The 25,267-nt window shown below is 56.6% G+C and overlaps 2 protein-coding genes across 8 annotated transcripts in view; one reads left to right on the top strand and one right to left on the bottom strand.

The window, feature by feature from the left end:
- The window catches only part of SNRK (SNF related kinase), a 39,786-nt gene extending 24,948 nt beyond the window's left edge, over window positions 1–14,838 (top strand). For all 7 annotated transcript variants that reach the window (XM_045856671.1, XM_045856675.1, XM_045856670.1 and 4 more), the window contains 4 exons: window positions 3,512–3,653; window positions 5,263–5,475; window positions 7,681–7,815; window positions 10,946–14,838. In XM_045856671.1, the coding sequence (XP_045712627.1) occupies window positions 3,512–3,653; window positions 5,263–5,475; window positions 7,681–7,815; window positions 10,946–12,170 (1,715 nt within the window). In that variant the 3' untranslated portion in view covers window positions 12,171–14,838. The remainder of the gene's footprint in view (window positions 1–3,511; window positions 3,654–5,262; window positions 5,476–7,680; window positions 7,816–10,945) is intronic.
- Window positions 14,839–20,906: 6,068 nt separating this feature from the next.
- The window catches only part of ANO10 (anoctamin 10), a 109,571-nt gene continuing 105,210 nt past the window's right edge, over window positions 20,907–25,267 (bottom strand). The window contains exon 13 of the mRNA XM_045856861.1: window positions 20,907–21,433. Coding sequence (XP_045712817.1) covers window positions 21,362–21,433 — 72 coding nt within the window. The 3' untranslated portion in view covers window positions 20,907–21,361. The remainder of the gene's footprint in view (window positions 21,434–25,267) is intronic.

Genomic DNA, 25,267 nt, shown 5'->3' with positions numbered 1-25,267 from the left:
CCAGTGCCATTGTCAGCCCTGTGGTACCAGCGGTCTGGTCCCGGAGACCCCGGCTCCTGAGTCGTCACCTCTTTATTTTTGCCCGCCTGTGCCCCTGAAGTGCCTCCCCTGTTCCTCTCTCCCGTCCGTATGAGTTTTCCTTCTCTCTGTTGGCTTCGTGCCTTCTTGCGCTTCCCCGCTTCCTGCTTCTGTTCCCCCTTTCTGTTTCCCGCAGTGAACTGGGGCTCTGGGAGGGCAGGGGCGCCTGTCTCCGTGTGTGTGCCGCCCGGGCCTGGCCCGTGTGCACGGGAGCAGGGTGGTGGCGGCAGCGGCAGCGGCAGCTCCCCAGCACGCTCCCTGGGTGCCGGGCTCTGCCCCAGGACTTAGCCGGGGTTCCATGTCAACCCTGCCACACCCACAGCAGCTTTAGGAGGAAGTAGGTGGCTGTTACCATCCCCACTTTCAAGACCGGGACCCATTTTCACTGAACGTGGTTCAAGTCACGCCTCTTTGTGTGCATTCAGGGACACCTTTTGTCTCTTTCCTTTGGCCCTGAGCATGAAAACATAAAATGATTCAAGGACAAAAAGCAGAGCACGAAGAGAAATGAAAAGTTTGCAGCATAAGGAGATGGAATCAGCGGCCCCCCATGTCCTCCCAGGGAGAGAGAGGGTCGTTGGCCTTCTGGAGGGAGCCCTGGCCTGTTAGCGAGGGCGCTGGCTTCCCAGTTTGCTGTGTGGGTCCCGCCCCGCTCCCAGGTTCGGAGGTTGCTTGGGCGCTAACTGGAGACAGCGTTTAAGTGTTTTCTTCGGTTCTGTTCTTTAGCTCTTCAGTCCATAGTGCCTCGCTTCCTAACAAGCAGAGGGAGCTGGTCTGCTGGGGCTAGTGACCCTGAAGAGAACATTTCCAAGCGATTGGACTTCCTTGTTGCTGTTGAGGTTAATGTTTAACAGACAAGGAACATTTTCTTTAACCAAATAAGGATTTGGGGAACTCATTCGTTGATGTTTTTATTATTCATCGTATTTTTAAACCATCGGTTTTCTGTAACTGCCTGTCAGATAGCACCTCCAGTTTAGCATAAAGACAAAGTAAAAAAAATGAAGTATTTTATCCACAGTTAAAGTGCGAGGTGGTAAAAGAGATCATGTAACCAAATTCATTGTATAAAAAGTGCTTTTGTAGGATGTATGTGGAACGGTGTGAATTGATCGTACCTTAAGTACAGTACATATTCACGGTTAGGTGTAGATATAGTAGTAAGTCGTGTTAGACATCGTCAGTATTTTAACAAAAGAAAAATTTTATTGTAACCCTGATGTTTATGCTCATGCACTTTTGTGGTAAGTCATTTAAAATCTCCCTCCTTGGGGAGGACATGGCCGTGTGCTAACATGCATTAGGGACTCGGTGGAAAACCTGGGGAAAAACCCGTCCTTGTGTGATGAATGTGGCTGCGGAGGCGGGTTTCCATCACGGCTGCTTTCCAGAATACGCCGTTCTGTCAGATGAGGGGCGCAGTGCATTCAAGGGAGGGTGGTCGTCATTGCCGCTTGTTCTCAGGGGGTCAGGGCTGGTGACCAGAAATAGAAGGTTCAAGTCGTACACAGACACCAACCTGTATAAGTTTCCTTTAAAAGCCTTAACAAGGTGCCGTCGGGGTGATACATTCTTGCCATTGGACGGTAAGGAGCAGGGGCCGCCGGCCGCCACCGTCGCTCAGGAGGCTGGGCTGGGAATGGGCGTGGGCCTCTGCGCGCCCAGGTCCAGGCACAGAAACGTGAGTCCGTGAGTGGGGTGGCGCGCGGAGCCAGGTAGCTGCCCCGGGGTGGGAGGGCCGGCAACCCGTGTGTCCGGCCCGATCCGTGTGTCCGGCCCGCGGTGCCAGGCACACGGCCCCGGGACGCGGCAGGGCCGAGGGTTCGGACTGAGTGAGCCTTCAGTCCCTTTCATCCTCGTTTGCACAAACGGTCTAATATCCGTCGGTTTTCCCATCTGCTGCGCTAATTTCCATTGGAGCATCCTTAGTAAAATTTACTGTACGTAAAAAAAATCGCAGTGTGTATAACTTTTGGGTTTGTGCCTTTATTACTCCCTTGTTTAGTTTGGACGAAGGAAAAGGTATATTTATTATTAACAAGTTTTAATTCTCTTGGAAAGCAGCATGGGACCTACATTACTTGAGGTGTCGAAGCCCAAACGAAAACGGCGGTTGAGTGTTAACAGAGGTGGTCGCGGGGCCGCGCGGCCTGCCCTCTCTTCTCCCCCGAGCCGCCTGTGGCCTGGGCGTCTCGAGTTTATCTCTTGTGTGAACGCTTACGTAGTCCTGTCTCTGCTTCAGTTTTTGGAGCGAATTAATTCATATGATCCCTTTCCTAAGTGGATTTATGCTTTTTTATCTGAAAAAGACATTGTTTTTCCATCTGACAGATGGCTTTGCTTTTTATGCAATAGCAAGAAGTAAGGGGTTATTTGTCATGGAAGGAGTTAGTCTGTTACTGGAGTTGGGCAGGGCCTCAGATGTCACCGAGGCCGGCCTTACAGTCAGTGTGGGCGTGCCTCTTGCAGAGGGCCAGACAGATGGTCGCCCAGCCTTTGCTGGGATACTTGTAGTCACGGGAAACTCACTACCTTTCCCAGTGTTTTAACAGCTTTACCAACGAGGTCCTGCTGTTTTAAAGCCAAAGTGTGCCTTCTGGTTACTTACACCTACGGTCGGAGCTCTGTCCTCTCAAATAATGTATAACCAAAATAATAACCCGTCTTTTCCCCCATTGACCACCCAGGAATATTTCTCTCCCCTTCAAGCTCTAATTTTTTCCTCTACAAAATGCCGTGACTGGTGTGGCTCAGTGGGTTGGGCATCAACCTGCAGAGCAAAAGGTCGCCAGTTGGATTCCCGCTCAGGGCACAGGCCTGGGTTGTGGGTTCAGTCCCCAGAAGGGGGTGTACAAGAGGCAACCTATCAGTGTTTCTCCCCTTCTCTTTCTCCCATCCCTTTCGCTCCCTCTAAAAGTAAATAAATACAATCTTAAAAAAAAGTGAATTCCCCATCCGGTCGACTCACCAGGATCAAGGTAAAGAACAGCTGAGATCATTGCGACCTCAGGCAAAACCCTTTTCCTGCCTCAGAGTGTCTGCGCCTTAGTGCTCTCTCTGCCATGGGATGCAGCGGGAAGCAGCTGCGCCTGTCCGTCGGCCTGGGAGCCTTGGACGGGCGCTTTCCCGTTGATGTTCTGCCTGTTCCCAAGTGAATGAATTCGCCTTCCGTGAAACACTCTCTGACCTTCCACTTCATGCCCGCTGGCGCGTGCTTGGGCCTGACATGACCGCAGCAACGGTGAACGGGGTGGACACCGCCCCCGCTTCCCAGGGCTGGGCTCCCCCCACCCCCCTCCACTAGGTTTTCGTGCTTTGAGGTGTACGTGCTTTCAGTTGTTCAAACTACCACGATCCCGTTAGTCCGTGTTTACTCGGGTGTTTGGGGGGCTCTGACCAGTCCCACGTCTAACAGGGTGTCTCTGGTCCGCAGATATATGGAGCCTGGGGGTGATCCTGTTCATGCTGGTGTGCGGGCAGCCGCCCTTCCAGGAGGCCAACGACAGCGAGACGCTGACCATGATCATGGACTGCAAGTACACGGTCCCGGCTCACGTGTCCAAAGAGTGTAAAGAGTAAGTGGCGGGAAGCACGCAGGTGTGGGGGCTCGCGTGCGTTTCTGAACTTGGTCTCTCTGCTCTCGTTCGGTGTGTGTGGGGCAGTTGGCCCCAGAGCGTGACTTGGAATTTACCGTTCAGGGTATAGGATGTATCATTTCAATGTATTTCTTCAGTGTGCCAGTTTTTAAGACGCTCCTATGCCTCTTTCCGTCTCTAGGAGTGGGGGCTACTGTCCCTTGAACTGCAGCAGCGAAACCTACAGCCACGTGCGGAGCTGTTTTAAGCTCCAGGGAAGAGTCTGTAGACCCCCGGCACACCGTTTTCGGGTGTGCACAGCGCCTCGTAATTTTATGCGCACACCCCTCCCCGCAGCCGAGTGCAGAGCTCTATTCTGGTGTGCGGGACTGCACAAGCCAGCAACCAGAACACGCTCGGGCTGGTTTATGTGGAACGAAAGTACTGCGCGGTCCTGTGATGCGCATGGTGCGAACCTCCATGGACGAAGGGGCCGTGGGGAGTTCACTGTTTCACCGACATCACGGGTGATGTTTCTAATGCGTCCAGCTGAGATTGTAGCTGCTGCACTGAGGGGTTTTGCTGCAGCAACACAGTTTTGAGTTTCCCCCATCAGCTGGAGTTACTGTATGGGGCCGGGTGGGTACTAGAGTTGTTGAGGGGGATCCCTTTGTGATTATATGAATGTCTCGCCACTGTGCCGTACACCTGAAACTAATGCAACACTGGGTGTCCGTTGTAATTAGAAAAGAGAGAAGGAAATCTGATAGCCTGAAGAACTCCCCCGCCCCCGCCAGCCCCACCTTCGGCCGTGTGGTGGGTTGCCCAGCACCCGGTATTCAGACTCTCTGGCTCGAACACCAGCTTCTCCCTGTACCAACGATGTGGGGATGGCAGAGCCCACCTTTTAGGTTCTTCTGGCTCGAACACCAGCTTCTCCCTGTACCAACGATGTGGGGATGGCAGAGCCCACCTTTTAGGTTCTTCTGAAAGTGAATTAGTGTCTATAATGCTCTTCGCTCGGTCCTTGGGCCAGAGGAAGCACTCGGTGCGAATACTGGCGATGGCGACGTTGATGCCCGCACTACCGCGACCCCGCACCCCGGGAAGCCGGGTGCACGTGGTGCGCACGCGCACTGTTGGTAGCTCCGGGAGCGGCCCGCCGCCCCTGCTGAGACACTGAGACCTCAACTTGTTTTCGTACTGAAGTACGTTATTCACAGGCATGTTTGGAACGTGTCTGCGGTGAAATGAACACCGCTGCCCCTGGTGTCCAGCCTAAGAAATGGGACGGCTCTAATAGCATAGAAGCCTCTGTGTCTCCCTCTCGGAGGAACTGTGATAATCATAGGACCGATCGGTTTTCCGCTTCCTCCTGGGTCCGTTTTGCTAAGTTATGTTTTTCAAGAAGCTCGTTCATTTTACCCAGATTTTCAAAGTATTTCTAATACCCTCATCTTTTTACGTTGTGGGGATGCCGCCCTTTTTCATCCCACTGCTGACGCGTTTCGCCCTCTCTTATGCCTGTCTCTTGCCTGAGATTTGTTACTTTGTCTTTTTCAAAGAACTGCCTGTGCTTGTTGTAACGATGGGTTCCCCTCCCCCGCAGCCTGATCACCCGGATGCTGCAGCGAGACCCCAAGAGGAGGGCCTCCTTGGAGGAGATCGAAAACCACCCGTGGCTTCAGGGAGTGGACCCCTCCCCCGCCACCAAGTACAACATCCCCCTGGTGTCGTACAAGAACCTCTCGGAGGAGGAGCACAACAGCATCATTCAGCGCATGGTGCTCGGGGACATAGCGGACCGGGACGCCATTGTCGAGTAGGTCGCCACCCGGTGTGCGGGGCCGGCCGCCGGTCAGGGCTCTGGAACGGCCCCTCTGTCCTTGCCAGGGCCTGTGGACACTGGTCGTGGGCAGCGGTCCTGGCTGGCAGGGTTCTGTCGTTTGTCTCTGGAGTTCCCGGCCCAGGGCCTGGCTCACAGGGTTCATGTCTCTGTTTTTATTTTTGTGGTCGCGACCAAGGGCGTGTCAGCGAGGGCTGCGGCCTTTCCCCCCTCCTGCCGGGGCGCGTCAGGACAGCCTGCCTTGGACCCCGGCATCTGCCTTGTCCATAGAGTAGTGCCCCTTCATTCCTGTGTCCTCCCCCCCCACCCCCCAGTTCCTGCAGTGGGCAGCGGGAAGGAGGCAGCACCTCGAGTCCCCTGAGTCAGGGGCTGGTGTGTGGGGCCGGTGCCACATTTGTGTAAGTGCAGGGGTACCGGGCCACGGTGATGCCCATTCACTCCTAGTGTGTCCATGGCTATATTGTGCGGCCACGTCAGAGCGTCTGTGAGAGAGACCACACCACCCACAAAGCCTAACATAGTTGCTCTCCGGTCCGTAAGCGCCCCTGCTACCATGACCCAGGACCCGTAAGCTTCGCAAGTTGTTCATTAAGTCCTTTAACACCAAGGAAGGACTTTATAACCTAAGATGTTTAGGAACCACCTCTTTTTAATACCCTAAGAAGTTCGGAATCAAGGGTAAGATGCAGTTGCTTTGTCTTAACAGTGATTCATTTCCGTGAGAGGTCTGTCTTTGTCTATAAAAATGCGAAACATTCCCACAAACGAAAAGTCAAAAGTTACTAAACCCGTTGAAGCAGTTGGCACGAGGGAAAGGATATCTTGTCAAGGACACGCACTTCAGGAATGTGCAGAAAACAGTTCTTTGTTTTTGCAGGGATGAAAGGCTATTTTTGTCTCCGTGAATCGGCTCAGTGATTTTAGCTTAAATAAATACCTGCCGTGGTGTCGTAGAGCTGTTTAATTCGTGTCAGGTCGGTCATGAATCCAAAAGGAGTGGCCACAGTGTGGGTCAGGAGACACCATGTGCCCCAAGGGTGGGGTGGGGGGCCCTGGGCTGCCCCCCGGGGGGGGCACCTCCTCCTCTGCGAGTGCTGCCTGTGCTCAGAGCCGCATGCCTTGGCTCACCCTGGCCTCTTTCTCGGGGATCTTGGGCTCAGCCCGCCCTGCCCCTGTCGAGCTGCCGCCCTGTGCACATGTTGAGAACAGCCCGTATTGCCTCTCTCCTGCATGTTCATCGTGTATTTCCACCGAGCACGGGAAGTTCCTGAACAGCTCAGGTGTGTGTTTCTGGGCCTCGTGGGTCCTGCCGTGTTCTCACGCTGTCCCCCGGAAAGGCCAGAAAGGCCCGCTGCCGGACCGAGAGCAGGCAGGGCCACGCGCCCCCAGCAGCTCCCGGCCCCGGGCCTGCGGGCTGGACTCGGACTCAGAGCCACTTTGGAAATGGATGAGCGAGCGCATGGATGAGCGAAGGAGGTGCTAGTGACAGGCAGGCAGCTCCGTGAACAGGTAGTTCGTCAGTGTCTAAAATTCCAATAAATGCGGAGGGAGCACGAAAGTGAAGACTCTCCCTGATCGCTGTGACCAGATTGGGGTCACGGTGCACATCCACATAGCTCGTTCCATCCTTCCGAGGCCAGCCGGCTGGCCGGCTGCCGGAACACAGACACCGGCCCGCAGACGGCCGGCGTGGAGGCCCCGTGGTTCCTGGAACTGACTCCCCCGCTGCCCGCTGCACTTTGGCTTTTTCTCACTCACTGAATGTCTTTAGCAGTTGTGTTTTAGAACTTCCAGAGTGATCTAAATACTAGGGTTTTTTTTTTCTTGTTTGTAATCTTTCATAATTTTAAAGATGTCAGGTCATCGGATTTCCTTTGCTTGTACTTATTTATTTATTGTTTAAAAAATATTTATTTTTAGAGAGAGGGGAAGGGAAGGGGAAAGAGAGGGAGAGAAACATCAGTGTGTGGTTGCATCTCACACGCCCCCTAGTGGGGACCTGGCCCACAACCCAGGCATGTGCCCTGACTGGGAATCGAACCTGTGACCCTTTGGTTCACAGGCCAGTGCTCAACCACTGAGCCACACCAGCCAGGGCTGCTTATACTTCTTTGAAAAACCACTCCTGCTTGTAAAGAAATCTGCTGATGTGCTTGTGTTCACTCTCCCTGTGCCCCTCAGAGCCCTGGAGACCAACCGGTACAACCACATCACGGCCACGTACTTCCTGCTCGCCGAGAGGATCCTGAGGGAGAAGCAGGAGAAAGAGATACAGACCCGGTCCGCCAGCCCCAGCAACATCAAGGCCCAGTTTAGGTGAGAAAAAACTCTTCACTGATTTTAGTAAGTTAACGTTTTGAAATAGTGACCTTTGTTTGTTTGTTTGTTTGTTTGTTTGGCGCGAGAGAGCACGGACAGTGACGGTGGCCTCTCCGTGGCCGGGGTCGGGGTGGGGGGGTCTGCGTCCCCGAGGACGCCCCGCCCTGCAGGGCCCAGCGTGGCTGCCGGCCCGGCCGGGAAGGCGCGTTTGCAGAGGCGGCCTCCAGCCAGGGCGTCTGCGGTTATTTCGTTAAACTCCTCTAGGTCTGACACGGGTTCATGTATTCCTTCCTTTGATTTTCTCATTCCCGGAGCAAGGCCAGATTTTTCCTCAGTTACTTGAAATGAATTTTTAAAGTAACAAAGCATTTCTGGGCCATGATGTCATCTCAGGATTTCGGGGTTTGACAGATCCCCGAATGGGGATCTGCTTGGCCCGGGCGGTCACTTAAGTTCCGCGGTGACTCAGCTTGCCGGTCCGTGCGATGGGAGTGTTGACACCGACTGCCCCCCGGGGGCTGCCTCCCGGGGGCGTGGCGAGGGGTCCGTGAACTGAAGCCTGGGGAGGACGTCCAGCCCCGCTCCCTGTGCCTGCGGCCATCCCTGGAATAGTCACCACCACCACCGTCTCCCCCCCTTCCCTCCTCCCCTGGACTCGCCCTCTTCCTCTCCTCCCACCTCCCCAGTTTCTCTCCTTCTGCCTCGGTAGCTTTCCATTTAAAACCAAAGCGTAAGGAGAGCGACTGTTTGCATCGTCGTTAGGGAACTATTTAGGACTCATAGGCAGACGAAGGAACCCACAGAACGACAGTGATTCGGAAACTAAAGGCCGCTCCCGATTCTCCGTGATTCTCCCCCCGTACGTCCAGCTGTGTGTCGTGTATGTGTGTGAGTGTGTGATTATTATTTGAAAGAGGAAGCAAACCGCTGGATTTTAAATTCCTTGCAGTCAGCTTGCCATGTGCGGGTGGTTGCTCGGGCTGGAGCGAGAAGAGAGGAGAGTCCTCTTTTACCCTTTACCCTTTACTCTCGGTGGCTGAAGAGTCAGAAGTCTGAACGGGAAACTGAGCTTCAGAGCTTTACTCACGTCCTGGGTGTGTTCTTCTGTAGTGAAACCAGGCACGCCGTGTGGCACCTGCTCGGATGGAGGGGGTCTGGGCCCCAGGGAGCCGGGGACTCGGGCCTGAGAGAGACCGGGAAAGGGACACCGAGGGCCAGCCAGCCCCTCCGGTGGGGGCATCACCCGGCTCGAAAGCCGCCCTGGGCTTCTGGAGAAGGGACTAGTGGGTGGGTCTGAGATGTTTTCTGTTTCGTGAGACAGAACAGAGCTCAATCTGAAGGTGGTCGCATAGTTTACTCTCTTCCCGAACCTGCAGAGCCAGCAGTAGCTGTAAAGGAGTCTCAGAGCCTTCCACACAACTTTACTTTTCTCCTCCTGGGGTTCTGGAGCAGAGATGCGTCGAGGGCCTTTGTCCTCCTGTGGCCTGGGGCCCAGTGGCAAGGGGGGGTGTCTGCTCACGCGCCCTCTCTTTACGTCACTGTGACTTTAATGCAAAAGCCCTGGCCCTAACTCGGTCTGCTGCTGAGGGTGCCTGTGGTCAGAGTGACCGGTCCTGAGTCAGGAGACCGGTGATTAGAGCAGCGGTTATTTGTTCTGCGGGGGCGTGGGGGGGGGTGGCGGGGAGCGAGGGTGAGCCAGCTACACAGCGCAGGGACACTCTTTGGGTCTTGCCAGTGTGGGAGGGAGCATGGTGCGGTCTCTCTGCCCCCCGCGAGCTGACCTCCACGCTGGGGATGCTCAGTGCCCTCTTCCCGTCAGAGAGAGGCGCGGAGGCACGGAGAACCGCTGAGGCCTGGCCCTCACCTGGCCTGGCTCTGGGGGTGAGCCCCCTCCCTGTCCGAGCCCTACCCGTCCTTCTCGAATGGATTGACTGCCACTACGGTGAGTCAGTCGCCTTGGCTCCCACCCCAGGGCTCCCCCAGGGTCTGCTGGGTGACCTCCCGGGTGGCCGCTTGGCCTGCAGGCGGTGGGTGTGCAGCTCCCACTCTGCAGGACCACAGGGCTCACGGGGTTGGTGCAGGTACGTCGGTGGAGGGCAGACGGCTCGACCAGAGACACTGCTTGACTCAAACATCCCTGAATGCTCAGCTTTCATCAGCCACCACGACGGAGTGACCGTAGCAAACAGACCCACTCCATCCTCGAGGGGATGCAAGGCCTTGTTGCAAGGCCCAGTGGGTCCGTTCCCCAATGGACCCACTCCAACCTAGAGGGGATGCAAGGCCCTGAGTTGGGGGAGAGGTGTCTGCTATGAATTTCTACGAGTTTTATCAAGCTGGAGGTTTAATTGGGTTTTATTTCTAGGGTAACATAATTGGTGTGAAATGAAAACGTCAGTGTGGAAGTGGCTGTTGTAAATGTGTCTGGCATCTGCTCGTCCCCTGGGCAGAGAGGACAGCTGAGAATTCCAAGATGTTTACTCAAAACAGGCCCGAGACCTCATTTTCCAAAGTTGTTGTCTTTGGCTTCCGAGCAGTGTCCTTGTTACTTGGGTATCTGGGGGGACAAAATTAAAGTGTAAATAATAGCGGACTTTGCTATCCAGTACTCTGGTGTGGACATGTAAATGAGACATAGTTATATTTAGCTTTCTGCATTTTTTAATCGGGAAAGAAGAGATTTACATCTGCCCGTGTACACTCTTCAGTATTCTCATTTAAGTTCCCTGAACTGTGTCCACGGACTTTTCCGAAACCGGCCCGCGGCACCGCCCTCCAGCACCGGGGGACCGGACGTGTCAGGGGAACTTCATGAGCAGTGACACGCCTTCCACGCTGCCCCCCGTGACCCGGAGGGACAGTGTGTGGGTGTTCGGGGTTTGCCTTGGTGGTCACTCCCTTGTGCTTTTCAAAAACGTTTTTCTTGTGGTGTAAACTGCTGTGTAGAGAAGAGTCGCCCCTTTTCTGACCGCTGTGAGGAAGGTTTTTTCTTCTGGCCAAAGGCCCCGGGCTGACCCCGTGTCAGAGCCGCCAGCGGGGGGTTGGCCCAGTAAGTCTGACACCATGACGTGCTCCCGCCCCGTCTGCGCGGCCTCACGTGTCTTGTCTCCTTCCGTCTCCTCCGCAGGCAGTCGTGGCCCACCAAGATCGACGTGCCCCAGGACCTGGAGGACGACCTCACGGCCACGCCGCTGTCCCACGCGACTGTCCCTCAGTCGCCCGCGCGGGCCGCCGACAACGTCCTCAACGGCCACCGGAGCAAAGGCCTGTGTGACCCGGCGAAGAAGGACGACCTGCCCGAGCTGGCCGGGCCGGCCCTGGCCGCGGCGCCGCCGGCCAGCCTGAAGCCCGCGGCCAGCGGGCGGAAGTGCCTGTTCCGGGTGGAAGAGGACGAGGAGGAAGACGAGGAGGACAAGAAGCCCGTGTCCCTCTCCACGCAGGTGGTGCTGCGCCGCAAGCCCTCGGTGACCAACCGCCTGACGTCGAGGAAGAGCGCGCCGGTGCTGAACCAGATCTTCGAGGAGGGCGAGTCGGACGACGAGTTCGACATGGATGAGAACCTGCCGCCCAAGCTGAGCAGGTTGAAGATGAACATCGCGTCCCCGGGGACGGTGCACAAGCGCTACCACCGCCGGAAAAGCCAGGGCCGCGGCTCCAGCTGCAGCAGCTCGGAGACCAGCGACGACGACTCGGAGAGCCGCCGGCGGCTCGACAAGGACAGCGGCTTCCCCTACTCCTGGCACCGCCGGGACAGCAGCGAGGGGCCGCCGGGCAGCGAGGGCGACGGCGGCGGCCAGAGCAAGCCGAGCCCCGGCAGCGGCGGCGCGGACAGGGCCAGCCCCGGCGAGGGCGGCGCTGGCGGGGGTGGCGCGTCGGGAGGCTCGGGCGGCGCCCCGGGCGGCACGTCGGGCAGCGCTCGCCGCTGCGCGGGCCCTGCCAACTCCAGCGCCACGCAGCTGGCGGCCCGCAGTGCCGGGGAGCTGGTGCAGAGCCTCAAACTCATGGGCCTGTGCCTGGGCTCCCAGCTGCACGGGGGCGCCAAGTACATTATCGACCCGCAGCACGGCCTGACCTTCTCCAGCGTCAAGGTCCAGGAGAAGTCCTCGTGGAAGATGTGCATCAGCTCTGCCGGGAACGCCGGCCCGGCGCCGGCGGTGGGCGGCATCAAGTTTTTCTCCGACCACGTGGCGGCCAGCACGGCTGAGCTAGAACGGATAAAGAGCCAGAACCTGAAAAATAACGTGCTCCAGCTACCTCTGTGCGAAAAGACCATCTCTGTGAACATCCAGCGGAACCCTAAAGAGGGGCTGCTGTGCGCCTCCAGCCAAGCCAGCTGCTGCCACGTCATCTGACCGCGGGGCCGGCCGCCGGACGCTTCCTGCCGGGAGCGGCGAGGACCGCCCCTTCGCTGTGTCCTTCCCGGCCGTGCTGTTCCGCAGCGGGCAGTTATTTATTACTTTCCCATTTGTTCGCCTGGCGCCGTGACAATGCATGGTCTTTGTGCATGCTGCTGCTGGACACCACCTTCCCTTTCCAGCCGAACAGTCTGCTGTGTTATTTTTACATTCATGATTTTAATGTGGGTGACCAGGAGTCAATTAAATTGTATATTTGGAACCCAGTGTCAGTGGAGCACTTAGAAATTTCATGTTCTGTACTTAACCCAGAGAGAGGAGAAAAGGCTTTTGTTTCCTTGTTGAAAAATCTAAATTCCTGTCCTGACCTTCCGGTGATACGGAAACTCCGTGCTCTGAGGCACACTCCGGTGTCCGAGACAGAACCAAAGCAATAACGGTGTGCGGCCGGCTGGCCGGGGGCCCGCCCGCCCCCGCGCGCGCAGACGGGCGCCTGCCTGCCTGCCAGCCCTCCGGGGCCTGCGCGGAGCCGGGTGCAGCCAGCGTCCGCACTAGAACCTCAAGCCGTGATTTCAGCATACCCACACCTGTTTGTCTTAAGCTATAGTGTGAAAAAAGGTTTGGGCTCTTAAAAGTTAACTGAAAAAGATGTTCTTGTTTTGTACTAGGTGAGATAAAGAACTTAGATTTATAAGGCAGCTTTCCCTGTAGCGGTAAATTACAAGCAGACAATCTTCTTTTGTGACGCGATGAAGTGAACTGATGACGTCTTAACTCTCGCGATAGAGTGTGCGTCTGTTTAACAGAACACGACGACGCTCTGTGTTAGCTCCCGCGTGTCGGGCACGGCCCGGGGTTCCTCGAAGACCAGGGGGGCGGGGGGCGCTGTCGGGCCGCACACGGAAGCAGAGGCGCACACAGAGGGAGACAAAGTCAAAAGCCCATCGACTTAGGAAACATGCACATATGGGTTTGGTTTTAGGGGGTTTGGTAATGAGGTTGTCTCCTTCGCTATTTCTATTTTACTCATCCTTTAGCTCAATGAGCTATGAACATTGGCTGATCAGAAATTACACATAAAAGGGTAGAAGTCACACATACAAGCAAACAAAAATGCACAAAGCCTGCTTTGTGTGTGTGTGTGTGTGTGTGTGTGTTTTCTGCTGGAGGTGTTTTTCACTTTGCCTTCCTGCCACAACGGTAATCCAAGAACTCTCGCTTTACACTGCTCCTGTACAAAGACTACTTCTGACCAGGTAATCACCTTTCCTGACATTTTGTTTGTGGGACACAGTATGTCGCAGATTGCTGATCTGGGGAGGGGCCAGGCGCCCCTTTGTCCTGCTGTGCCCCGTGCTCGTCCACCCTGGGGATGGGATGCGGCAGGGCCCGGGGCCGTCCCGCCCCCGGCAGCCTCCAGCGTCACCGCCCATCCCCCCCCCAGCAGCTGGCTCCTGGTGGCTGAGTGGGCCGAGCACCGAGGGGCGGCGGTCTGTGGGTCACGGTCTCTCCAAGCGTACACTGATCTTGCTACTTTAGTATTCATGTATTTTACTCAGAACTCTGGATTTCACTGTATACTTACTCAACTAAGTAAAGATGAGACAAAACACATCTTTTACTTTCTAGACCTAGGCTAGGTAATATTTTAAGCTATAGCTCTAGTCCATTGTGATACTTATAACCGAAAGCTACAAGAATAGATGTGTGGGTGAAGCCATAGAACACGTTTGCTTGAAATTCCTGAGCAGGGATCTCCTAAAGGGCCAGAAACAAGATGTGTGGTTCGTTCACACAGGTCGTGAGCGTAACATCTGTACTAAACGTAGGGGAGAAGTTTATAAAAAGGGCATTGGCAATAAACTCTTTGTTGCAGCTGTTTTCCAAGTAATTGTAAATACTTTTTCCTGTGATTATGTATAGCCTCGGAATGGCACCTTTTAACCCATGTGTGTTCAGTTTCCAACGGTTTTTTTATACCCAGGTGTATATATATGGTGCTCTCGTTAGAGTCGGCAGTGTTGACCGTCCACGCCGTACAGCTGTATCATACATAGCCTTACTAGTTGTGTGTGGTTGGGTGGCCCTCCGGGTGCACACGAGTTCGTCTGAGTGGCGTCTCCTCCATGTGTTCATACGTGAACGGTTGTGCATGTGTTGTGTGTCACCGTGTGCTGTCACAGAAAAGGGAGGGAGCGAAGAACCATTACATTAAGATAATATTGGACCAAACTACTTAACTTGCTCTAAACGGTTCCCTGTACCCCTTAACCTGTCTTCAGAAGTTGCATAGAGTTAACAGTAGTGTGTAAGTTAAATATTGTGGACAATTATTCTTGTACTTTTCTGTATGTGTGTGTATATATATACATATATGTGTATATATATATAAAAAATTATGTACTTCTGGCAATTCTATCTGTATTTAACAATGTGACAATCTTGACACCGATTTTAAGAGTCGTCGTGAGACTGAATCAAGCATTCAGATATTTCTGCCGAGCGAGAATCAGTGTGTGTTAAGAGGGTACAGAATTCTCAGCCGATCTGGTCAGCTGCTTCCACTGCGGGTTGGTTTTCCTCATTGTGTGAACATTGGCAGGTATGTGACAAATGGGAAAAAACCCCAACAATAAAGTGGCATATTGGTGTTCAGCAATGTAAACTGTGTCCCGGGTTCTGTTCCTTCTCACGAATGCAGCTCTGTCCGTAGTCCCGGCCCGGGTCAGGCGCAGCCTTCCACATGCTGCGCCCCGCCCCGCCTCGCCCCCCGTGACTGGTGGAGACCCCCGACTGTGCCGCTTTAACCTCCCGTCGACAGCCGCAGGCGGGTCCCAGCACTGCCCAGTGGTCACGCTTGATTTCCCCAGCGCGTCAGCCACTGCGCTGCCTAAACACAGAAAACGCTGAAGCAACGAGAGCTGCCACCAGCCCCCACCTCTACCTTCCCGCCTTCTCAGGTCTCCGCAGCCCTGCCCTCCCTGCTGGTGCCGATCCCGAGGGCGGCTCCCACGCCGGCACCCCGCATCCTGACGCTTCAGGGCTGTGCGGGGGCGGCCCGAGGATGTGCCATCCCCTCGCACCGTCGGTCTTGGCTTCCCTGCCAGGTCCTTGCCAACAGCAGGCAAATCAGACACGACTCACCCCCCTTGTTCTCTCTCCGGTGGTGGCCCAGCGCTCTGTTCCTCTTCCCCACTCTCCCGTGACCCCTTCCCGTCAGGCTTTCGCACCAGGAATCTGCAGTGACCTCCACGAGCTAATCCCAGTGGTCAATGTTTAAAAACGACTTGGAGATAGAATCCCATACCACCGATGAAATTGCACATTAAATCATACAGTTTAAGGAGGGTTTTAGCATAGTCTCAGAGTTTGCAACTGTTACCATAAACCCAGAAAGAAACCTTAAATCCATTAGCACTTTCTGCCTTTCTCCTCAACTCCCCACCCCAGCCTCAGCCCCCCTGGACCGCTAACCCAGTGGTCAATTTCAGATCCACATTGGGGTTGGGTGAGCTGATCAATGGATCCCTCTTCCTTGAAAACTTCCCACCACTCAGGACCTGCTTCTCCTGCTGCTGTCCGGTCGCTCGCTTCCCATTCTCACTTCCAACCGGGAGATGCCCCGCAGCTCCCTTCTGGATCCCTGCTCCCCGCACTCACTCTGTCCGCCCCACGGAGTCCGACATCTATGGAGAGAGTCCCAAGTACACACTGAGCCCACGTTTCTCCCAGGGGCACCGGGCGCCAACTACGTGTTTGACTTTCCTGCTTGGATGGGTCTGGTAAGCACCTCAATGTTCCCCAAACTCCTGCCCATCTTCCCCCTCTGAGCCTTACCCTCCAGGGTCTCCGCCTCATAAACAGCAACTCTGAACCTTCGATGGTTGTGCTCGGGCCCCAGACCTCGGTGGCGGTCTTTCCTGTCCCCCCCCCGCCCCCCCGCACATGCATCCCTCCGCAGATCTCACGCGGCACTAAAGCAGAGGTTACTTTAGAAACCGGCCCCTCACGGCCTCCCACGGGCACTGGTCCATGACACGGTCGTCGCTCATCTGGACAACGGTGAACGTCTCTCAAAGGGTCTTGCTTTTGCTCATGTTTCTTCGGTCTGTTTCCCATCCAGCGGTGTTAGCCATCCTTTTTTTCCATCATGTCCTGAAAGGTGTTTAATGTCCATGTGGTTGGGATTTTCCGCATAAGTTTCTGTCCCTGGTTTCAAGTGTAATTGTTTTGGTCAGAAATAGTGCTTTGTGTATTTCAGATCTTTTAAAACTTACTATTGAACTTGTGGTATGGCCCAGCCGACGGCCAGCCTATGTGGGTGAAGGTTTTCGTGCTTGAAAATTGCTGTGGTTGGTGACCGGTTTTATAGAACATGCCAGTTAGTTCAAGCTGATTGATAATGCCACTCCAGTCTTCTATATCCTTATTGATTCTCTGCCTCATCTCAGTCACTGAGAGAGGAGTGTAGAAATCCTACTATAATGGTAGGATTTTGCGTCATGAAATTTGAAGTTCTGTTGTTGGGTACATGCCCATTTACGATTGTTAAGTTTTCTTGATGAATCGATCCATGCCACCATTATGAAATGTTCCTCGCTATCCTGGTGAATTCTTTGTCCTGAAATCTCCTTGGTGTGATATTCATGTAGCTGCTGTAGCTTTCGTTGATTTGTGGGAGTATATCCTTTCCCATGTTTTTACTTTTAACCTGTGTCTTTGTACTTAAAGTGGGTTGGGTTTGGTTTGTAGACAGCATATAGTTGGGTGTTGCTTTTTTATCCAATGTGCAAATCTTTGCCTCCTATTTGGAGTGTTTGGGCCGACTATGTTTAGTGTAATTAGTGAGGTGGTTCTGAGTTTAAGTCTGCCATCTTTCCAGCTGTTTTCTGTTTGTCTCATCTATTCTTTGTTTCTTTTTCTGCTTTTACTACCTTCTTTTGGGTTAACCTGGCACTTTTTATTGGCTTACTGGTTGTGCCCCTTTATTTTTTACTTTTTGCTGTAGGGAAGATATATGAGGTCTGTGCAGAAGGTATCCGGCCATGTACTATGAAAAATAGAGACATTTATTGAAGATATAAAAGAAACACTGTACATAGGACAGTGACACCTCAGTCCCCTTCAGAGTGGGCACCTTGGGGCCTCACACTGTTCTCCTAATCACTATCAGTTGCCCCATCATATTTTCCTGAATCTCATCAATAGTCTGAAATCTCTTCCCTTTCAAAAGTGATTTTAATTTTGGGAAAAGCCAGAAGTTGCAGGGTGCCACATCTGGGCTGTAGGGGGGACTGAGTCACCTGGGTGATTTGATGTTTTGCCAAAAAACTCTTGCATGCGACATGATGCATGAATGGGCCCATTGTCATGATGAAGCTGCCAATCACCAGGTGCCCGTAGCTGCTGCCTTCTGGATCATCCAGAAAGTTTCTGTGGAGGAGTGTTCAGGCTTTATGCAAAATTTGATGCAGATTCCTTGCTCTACTCACTCAGTCATTTTGAATGCGACGACCACACAGTACGCATGCTCACTTAATGGCTATTACAGTGAAGTCGTCATTGTGCACACACGCGCATTCCAGTCCACTCTCCTTGGCTGCCCGCTACATTGACATTGTACAGACCATTCCCCTTGTATCAACAATGGCTGGGCTTTTTCCGGCCAGACCTCGAGTCCGCGTTCAGTCTACCTTGAAGCAGTATTGCTCCGTGTCGCATGTGAGAACCTTACAACTGGAGGTTTCCCTCCTGTTCTTTGTGCTGTTGTCACACGTTTTGTTTTTACATATGCATACATAGTTTTGTTTCAAGTTGCTTTATTTTTTAAAAGACGAAACATGAGGGGAAGGTCGCATTTCGTCTGCACCTCTGTCATTCGCAGCGCTCCCCTTTCCTCGTGGGGACCCTCACTGTGCTGTTCCATTCTGCCGGTAGACCTTCAGGGTTTCTCACGGGCGGGTCTGCCGGCAACACGCTCTGTCAGCCTGCCTGTCCGAAAAAGTATTTTTACTTTATTCCTGGAGGATATTTCCACTGGGTAGAGAATTCTAGGCAGACGGCTGGGTTGTTTTTTTTTTTTTTAGTGCAGTGCGGGACACAGAATTTTACATTGCTGAGTGCTGAATTCTGCATTCAGGTAAGAGGAGCTGGATCTTGTTCTGCTGGATAGTTACCTGGACTCAGGTGGATCCTTGGGGTTTTGCTTTTAAAGTCTCAGGGCAGACCCAGAGCCGTCTCTAGGCGGAGTGGCCTCCCACCGAGGCAGTGCCCACCTAAGCACTCGCAGAAGCTGTTCCCAGCTCTGTGTGAGTTCTGCGCATGGACGAGCCTACTGCTTCCCGGGGGTTCTCTCTCCGGCCCCCGGTGGCTTCCTCACAGGTGTGTACTCATCGGTGCGCCCCCAGAGGCTGCAGATTCCGGAGCTGCTCCCTCTCTGTGGCGGGTGCCAGCTTTCTGCCTGGTGTTCCAGGGTTGGGAGGAGCAGAGGTTACTTTAGGTGGCTTTCGGGTCCCCATTAGGGTGGAGACAGAGGTGGTTTCCATTTTTCTAGCCAGACGGTGGTGCGAAGGGGAGGTATGTTTCATGTCCACACACTGGGCCGCCCCTGGTTAATTACTGAGCGCTCCTCAGTGTCTTCCTGGTACAAGCATCACTGCAGTGTGAGGGCTCGGCTGCAAGCTCCTCCCACCTGGGCTGGCCTGCAAGCTCCTCTCACCTGGGCTGGCCCACAAGCTCCTCCCACCTGGGCTGGCCTGCAAGCTCCTCCCACCTGGGCTGGCCCTGCAGCCTGGGGCTTTTAGAGCTTTGTGGGGGGCGGGGTACCCCCAAAACAGGGTCAGTAGGCGTAGACTTGCCCAGCTCCGCCCCTTCAGCATCCTCCTGCCTGGGCCTCAGCTCTAGGGTGTAAACAGGGGATGGCAATGGGCTGGCAGAATCCTGTGACCGGGAGGGCTGGGGCTGTTGTCCCCGCCCCCCGAGGAAGTCCACAGCACTGAGAAAGCAAGGCTGGGATTTCTGTGAGCCACCTGCCAGCAACGCCTGGGCCACAAGCCCTGCCCCGTTTTCCAGTTGGTCACAGGAGGCCCACACACTGATAACGTGAGGACAGCACCCTCCTCACATGCGTGAGGCCAGGGCTAGGGTATGGGTGGTGGGGGGAGGTGGCATCATCCTGGATGTCTCCCCCAGTTCCGTCAAGATGGTAAGAACTGCAAGGTATGGAGCTGTTCCTCCCACTGCCGCTTCTGAGCCCCTGCCACCAGCTGGATGCCGCCCACGCCGAGTGCTGGGACACCGGGGAGAACTGGGGGCCTAAGGGACCCATGTAGCACTCCCTTCCTGCTAACCTCCCTCTTGGCCCAGCCTGACCACCCCACACCCACCCTCCTCCTTCTTGGGGCCCCAGGCTGCCCCCCGTAGAGGTGGTCCCTGGGTGTCCCTGCTGCCCCCAGGGGTCCCCGTCCCCTCCGCGTGACTGGCCTCGTGCTGGTTAAGTCTATGGCTCTGCCTGGCCAGGCTCAGGAAGGGCAGAGGGAAGCTTCTGGGAACGAGTCACAAGCGCAGGGAGCCCGGGCTCTGTGCCGGCACCTCAGGGGCGCAGAGGGCCACCTGGGAGAGGCTGCCGGCCCCGAGGCAGCTGTGAGCCCCCGGGCAAGGAGACGAGTGGATGGGTTCGCCTCACACGGACTGCATTCATGTGACCAGGGGACACGGACAGGACTGGGCCCCCAGGCCCCCAGAACACAGGCTCCAGGGCTGGGGCTGGGAGGCAGCGCAGGGGCAGGACCCCAGGGGCGGCGACCGTCCACTGGTGTTTCGAGCGAGAGCACGTTCTGGAAAGCACTGGTTGAGGCTGGATCAACCATTGAATGTGCACGTGTGCCGCAGAGTGCCTCGCGCCCAGCAGGGCCAGGGTGTGCTGGCCAGCGCAGTGGTCGGCAGGGCCAACGGACCAGCCAGGAGTGGCAGATGAACGGCCAGCTGCGGCTCCCAGAAACGTGATGCCCGAAAGGGCCGCCAAAGCGACCCCCATCTTGATGCGCAGGGAGGCCGGGGGCTGGGCTGCTGAGGGAAGGGGACAGGGCTGAACCTGAGGCCCCTCAGTCCCTCCCTGCTCGTCCCGTCCTCCCCGGGTGGCTGAGGCGCCCACCGCTTTCGGAGCAGAAGTGCCCGCCGTCCGCGGTGTCCCAGCTGTGAAGGACGTGGGCCCTGGGGGAAGGGCTGGCTGCTTCACGGGGCGGAGGTGGGACAGGGGGCAGGAGGAGGGAGCCGGGCCCTGCCCTGGCAGGTGGTCCTCAGGACTCGGCCACGGGGCGAGCAGCCCAGCTCCAGTCGCTGCCTGGTGCCTGCAGGGCCGTACCCGGGGGCTCGCACGGCTGCTGTGCCTGTGAGGAGGCACAGCCCCGCGGGCACAGCTAGGGAGGGGACAGCACCCCTGGCCAAGACCGGCCCCCCCCTGCAGGTTCAGCCCACACCTGGTGCCAGGTGTGGCAGCTGGCCCTTGGCTGGCTTCCCTGTGCGTGGAAGCAGCTCGAGGGGCCAGCTCCAGGGGCAGTACAGCCCCCCGAGGACTGCCCGAGCTCCAACTGCAGGCTTTGGGAGGAGCACCGGGGGGGGGGGGCCGGCCCCACGCTCAGCTCCGCGCCTCAGGCTCCACCACCACCAGTGAACTCCCCGAGCCCAGGACCCAGCGGGCCCTCTCCGTCCACGCACGGAAATAAGAGTCGGACAAGAGCGTGCTGCCTTTAATAGCTCAGTTACTGCTGCTTCTGCTGACAGAGTGCCATAACTTACTGCAGAGTAGAACCAGGAATGAGGCAGAGTCGTTGGGCATTGCAAACGCTGCCCTGTGTGAACCCTTCACCCTTCAGAACAGCTCACACCCCAGCCCGCCACCCTACTCCATGGGTCCCTGGGCTGCGCCGGGTGTGGGTGTGACTGTCACCTGTCACCGTGAGGGGCACCGCCCACCCGAGACGCTCAGGAGGGCAGCGGTGGCTCTGGAGCAAGGCCAGGCGTGTGGAGTGGAGTGTGGGGCTGGGGCAGGGTGGGGGTGGGGAACAGCCGGGAGCAGGGGCCTGGCTGCCGGCCGCCTGCCGCCTGCCGTGGGGGAGCTGCTCCGTGTGGCCGAGCCCCGGGTCTGGGCCGGAGCCGCAACGCCGTGCCGGGGCCCCCTCTGCCGGCGCTCAGGTCGCCGTCGCCTTCTTGCCTCCGTCCTGCCCGTCCTCCTTCAGGTTCTCGGCCACAAGCTTCATTTGCTGTTGAGAGAACACAGGACACGGGTGAGCCCGGCAAGCCCAAGTGGCGGCACCTCAGGGGTGGGCGGGCTCCCACCCTCCACAGGGGGCTTGCGCAGCAAACAGGCAGGCTGGCTCCCGGACCGGCTGTGGTTGGGGGCGGGGTCCAGCCCGCTGGCCTGGGCTGGACCAGCTCAGCTCTCTGGCTCCTCTTTGCCTGCCCTGCCTGGGGGTTTATCCCCTTAAAGCAAAATTGGCTTCTTTGGGGCTCTCACAGGAAAACCTCATTAAACCCAGAAGCAGGGGAACAGTGCCGACTTCTTTCCTGCAAAGAGCATCAGGTGGAGGACGAAATCTCCCCCAACTTGTGACTCATTAAAACACTCATGTTCCAAATGACTCTTTAAAAAGCACGGACTGGTTTTCTGCACCCTGATTACTAACGGTTACAACAGGAACCTGACAATCATGAAGTGTGCTGGCCAAACAGCGGCCCAACCTGAGGAGGAACTCCCAGCCCGTCCCCTTTCCAGACAAGTGCCGGGGTGTTCTCCGAGACCTGCAGTGCTTTCCCGGGCTGAGGACGGCCCCTGGACCTCCCTCCCCCGGCTCTGGGCAGAGCGGACACTCCCTGGCTGGCCACCATCCGCATGGGGACTCTCCCATTCACAGCAGGCAGGAAATCACAACCGACTGACTGCATTATTGCCCCAGCTGGAACCTGTTAGCGACTCCTCCGTCAGCTCTTCCCCCGCAAAGCGGCAACAACCCACAGAAGGCCACCCCCCCAACTCCCGTCTGAGGACAGAAAGAGACTGGGCGTTCGTCTCCCACTCCTTACAGGGAGGGGCTCTCTCAGCGGCTGGGAGGGGGCCTGGCTGCGGCCTCAGGGGCCTGGCCGTCCTGGGGCAGCAGCTCAGGCAGGACCTGGCTTCTTGGGCCAGTTCGGTTTCAGCACCAGCACCTGGGGCCTGGGGTCCCCCCCCCCCCCCCCGCCGCCCCTCCGAGCCGCAGGTGCACAGGCCTGGTGGGAGAGCGAGGCAACCAGCCTCCTTGCTTGCCCCGCCCCTCCGTTCTGCTCTGCTGAGGCTGAGCGTGGCCCGGGCTTCGCGGGCTCCTCCAGGTGACTCCGAGGCAGCGGGTGAGGGTGAACCGCTGCCCGGAAGGAGGCCGCTCCTCCAGCTGTGCCCGGCGCGGAGCGGGGCGCGCAGGAAGGAAGGAAACCCACCGGAGCCTCCCTCCCGCACAGCTGTGCCCCCGAGGCCTGGCAAGGGCCTCTCCGTCCGGGTCGCCGACGAGGCCAAGCCACGGGCGTGAGGTCTTGCTGGGTGGGCCAGAAAGTCCGCGTGGTTTTTCCGTAAAACAAAAGGCACGTGTTTCACGCTCACCAATAACTTCATTGGTGTGGGTATTTTGACCCTGTCAGCTCTCTCCTGGTGATTGTTCTCAATGTCTCAGTGTGATCGCTGTCAGCTTCAGCTGGTCCGCCCGACCGTGGAACCTCGTCCAGCGAGAAATCTCCAGCATGAAACTTCTCAAACCACTTTTGACACGTTCGATCAGTCACAGCACCTTCTCCACACTCCGCACAAATTTTTATTTTGCATTTCAGTTATGTTTTTATCTTTCTTGAAATTTTAATAAAGCATAATATGCCAAAAATGTTGCTTATTTTCTTCCACCTTCAATATTGAAATGGCTACACCAATTTTGATATGTTTTTTTAAATGCACGCTGATATGACAGCTGTCACAATAGAATCTAACAAAATTGTTTCGAATTAAGTCAAAGACAGCTAAGTGCGACTAGAGCCATCATATGGGAAAACGAAACCAAACAAACTTTTTGGCCAACCCAACGGCTAGGATCAGAGCAGCATTAAGCGAGGGCCCCGTGGCTGGGGGGAAGGGGAGGGAAGCAGGGCCTTCTGAAGCACCACACTCTCACAAAGACGGCTTTCGTCGTCAGACCTGGAGGTGAGCACGCACCTCGGGCAGCAGGGTTCTGAACACACCCTAACGGAAGGACAAGGGACGCAGGGTCTCCCCGGCCTGGCAGTGCATCAGGCTCCGCAGGCCCAGAGCCGCGGGTGGAGGGCAGGACGGCGCAGAGCAGAGTCCCCCAGGCTGTCCCAGAAGGTGCTTACCCCCAGGGCCTCTCCCTCTGGAGGGCTTGGCCGGCTCACTTTAACATTTGACAAAATGCAGACGCTTGCAGACAACCGAACTGGCCAGTGCTCTGACCCTGCCTCCCCATCTCAGGACCACCCCCAGGCCCCCTACCGAGACCCAGACCTCCAGGGACCTGTGGCTGCCTCCGGGCCCCTCCCACCTTCAGTCTGCTACTGGGTCCCATCGACAGCACCCACCAAGCACACCCCACACCTCCCAGCCCCACCTCAGGGCTGTCCCCCCACTCCACTGAACCAGCTCCCACACTCTCCCACACTTGTCCAAACGCAGCGTAGGCCATGCTGTGAGACGGGCCAGAACCTGCCACGACACGGGGGAACGTGGGTGTCCTTGGGGCTTTAGGCGAGGCCAGTACCACCGGATGCAGCTGTGTTTGTGGGAAAGAAAGTTGTCTGGGAGTTCAGAAAGAGAATAAAAGCCAGGACCAGGATGTTGTGGTTCTCTCTGCAAAACGCAGCCGGAGGAGCTTGCCCGGCAGGAGCAGGGAAATAAATGCTCCCGGCTCCGAAAGTCACCGCTGAAAAGGAGCTGGTCCCCACACTCTCTTCACTCCAGCTCCACCTGGAGTTCAAGTCACTGCTTCTAAGTCTAAAAACGCGGCTGTCTTTTGTGCTCTGAGACCAGCCGTGGCTCCCTTCTCTGCTCCCGTCACACACTTTCCAGAAAGCAGAAAGTTCTCAGCAGACCAAGGTTCCCGGCCCGAAGCCACGAGGTCCCAAGTGCCCGTTCTCCACCTCCGAGCTGCCCTGCCCAGAAACAGGAGCTGCTCCATCGCATGGGTGCTGAGTTCAACCCCCTGTGTGAGGCCCGAAGCAGAAGAGGCATGCACACTGTTTGCTGACAGGGCGGCGGGAGTCGTCACATACGGACGAAGCCTGCCCGCCGCCCCGGATGACCTGCACCTGCAGGCCGCTCTGTCGGGAGGAGCTGGAACGGATGTTTCAGGAGCACGAGGCCGGGCCGAGAAGTGACTCTGGGCACCGAGCCAAACCCAGAGCCGCCCCGGCGCACGTCGGCGGCCCTGGGAGGGGAGGCACACCAGTGAGCTGTGTGGGACACGCCCGACAAACAAGCCTGCACCAAGCAACCAGGCAGCGGCACCGGGTTGTGGGTACGCGTATATTGTTGCCCCTTGAACCGGGCATTCTGAGAAGTTCTCGCGCGGCAAAGCACGTGGAGAAAGGCTCTCGCTCGGGTCGGCTGAAAGGAAAGGGCACGGGGACCACGGGCAGGGAAGGAGCCCCTCCTGTTTCAGGATGGAAGGGCATCGGTGTGAAGGCCTCCTCCACACGCCAGCAAGGCCAGCCGCCCCCCACCACCCAAACGGCCGCCGCTGGAGGGAGGGAGGGAGGGATGGCCGGCCGGCCACAGGGGGAAGCGCACTGGACGGAGATGGAACAGGGCCTGGCAGAGGGTGAGTCGGAGCCGAGAGGCCTCCCCACGACGAGGGCAGCTCCTGCCAGGCAGAGCCCTCCCGGGTGCCAACGCCCACCACCCAAAGCACAGCACGGGGGTGACTTCTGCCAGCAATCCTCATTCTTGCCCTTGGGGGGACGTCTCCCCCTCAGGGAAGTCGAGGCCCCGCTGACCCTGCCATGGGTGCTGACCGCCGGGCTGACCGTGCCACCTGCCATGAGGAATGAGCAGTGGGTCCTGGGTGACT

The sequence above is a fragment of the Phyllostomus hastatus genome, unplaced genomic scaffold (genome assembly GCF_019186645.2).
Source record: "Phyllostomus hastatus isolate PE091 unplaced genomic scaffold, TTU_PhHast_1.1 phas_scaffold_129, whole genome shotgun sequence".
Lineage (NCBI taxonomy): Eukaryota > Metazoa > Chordata > Mammalia > Chiroptera > Phyllostomidae > Phyllostomus > Phyllostomus hastatus.
This window is presented reverse-complemented; position numbering and strand designations above follow the sequence as displayed.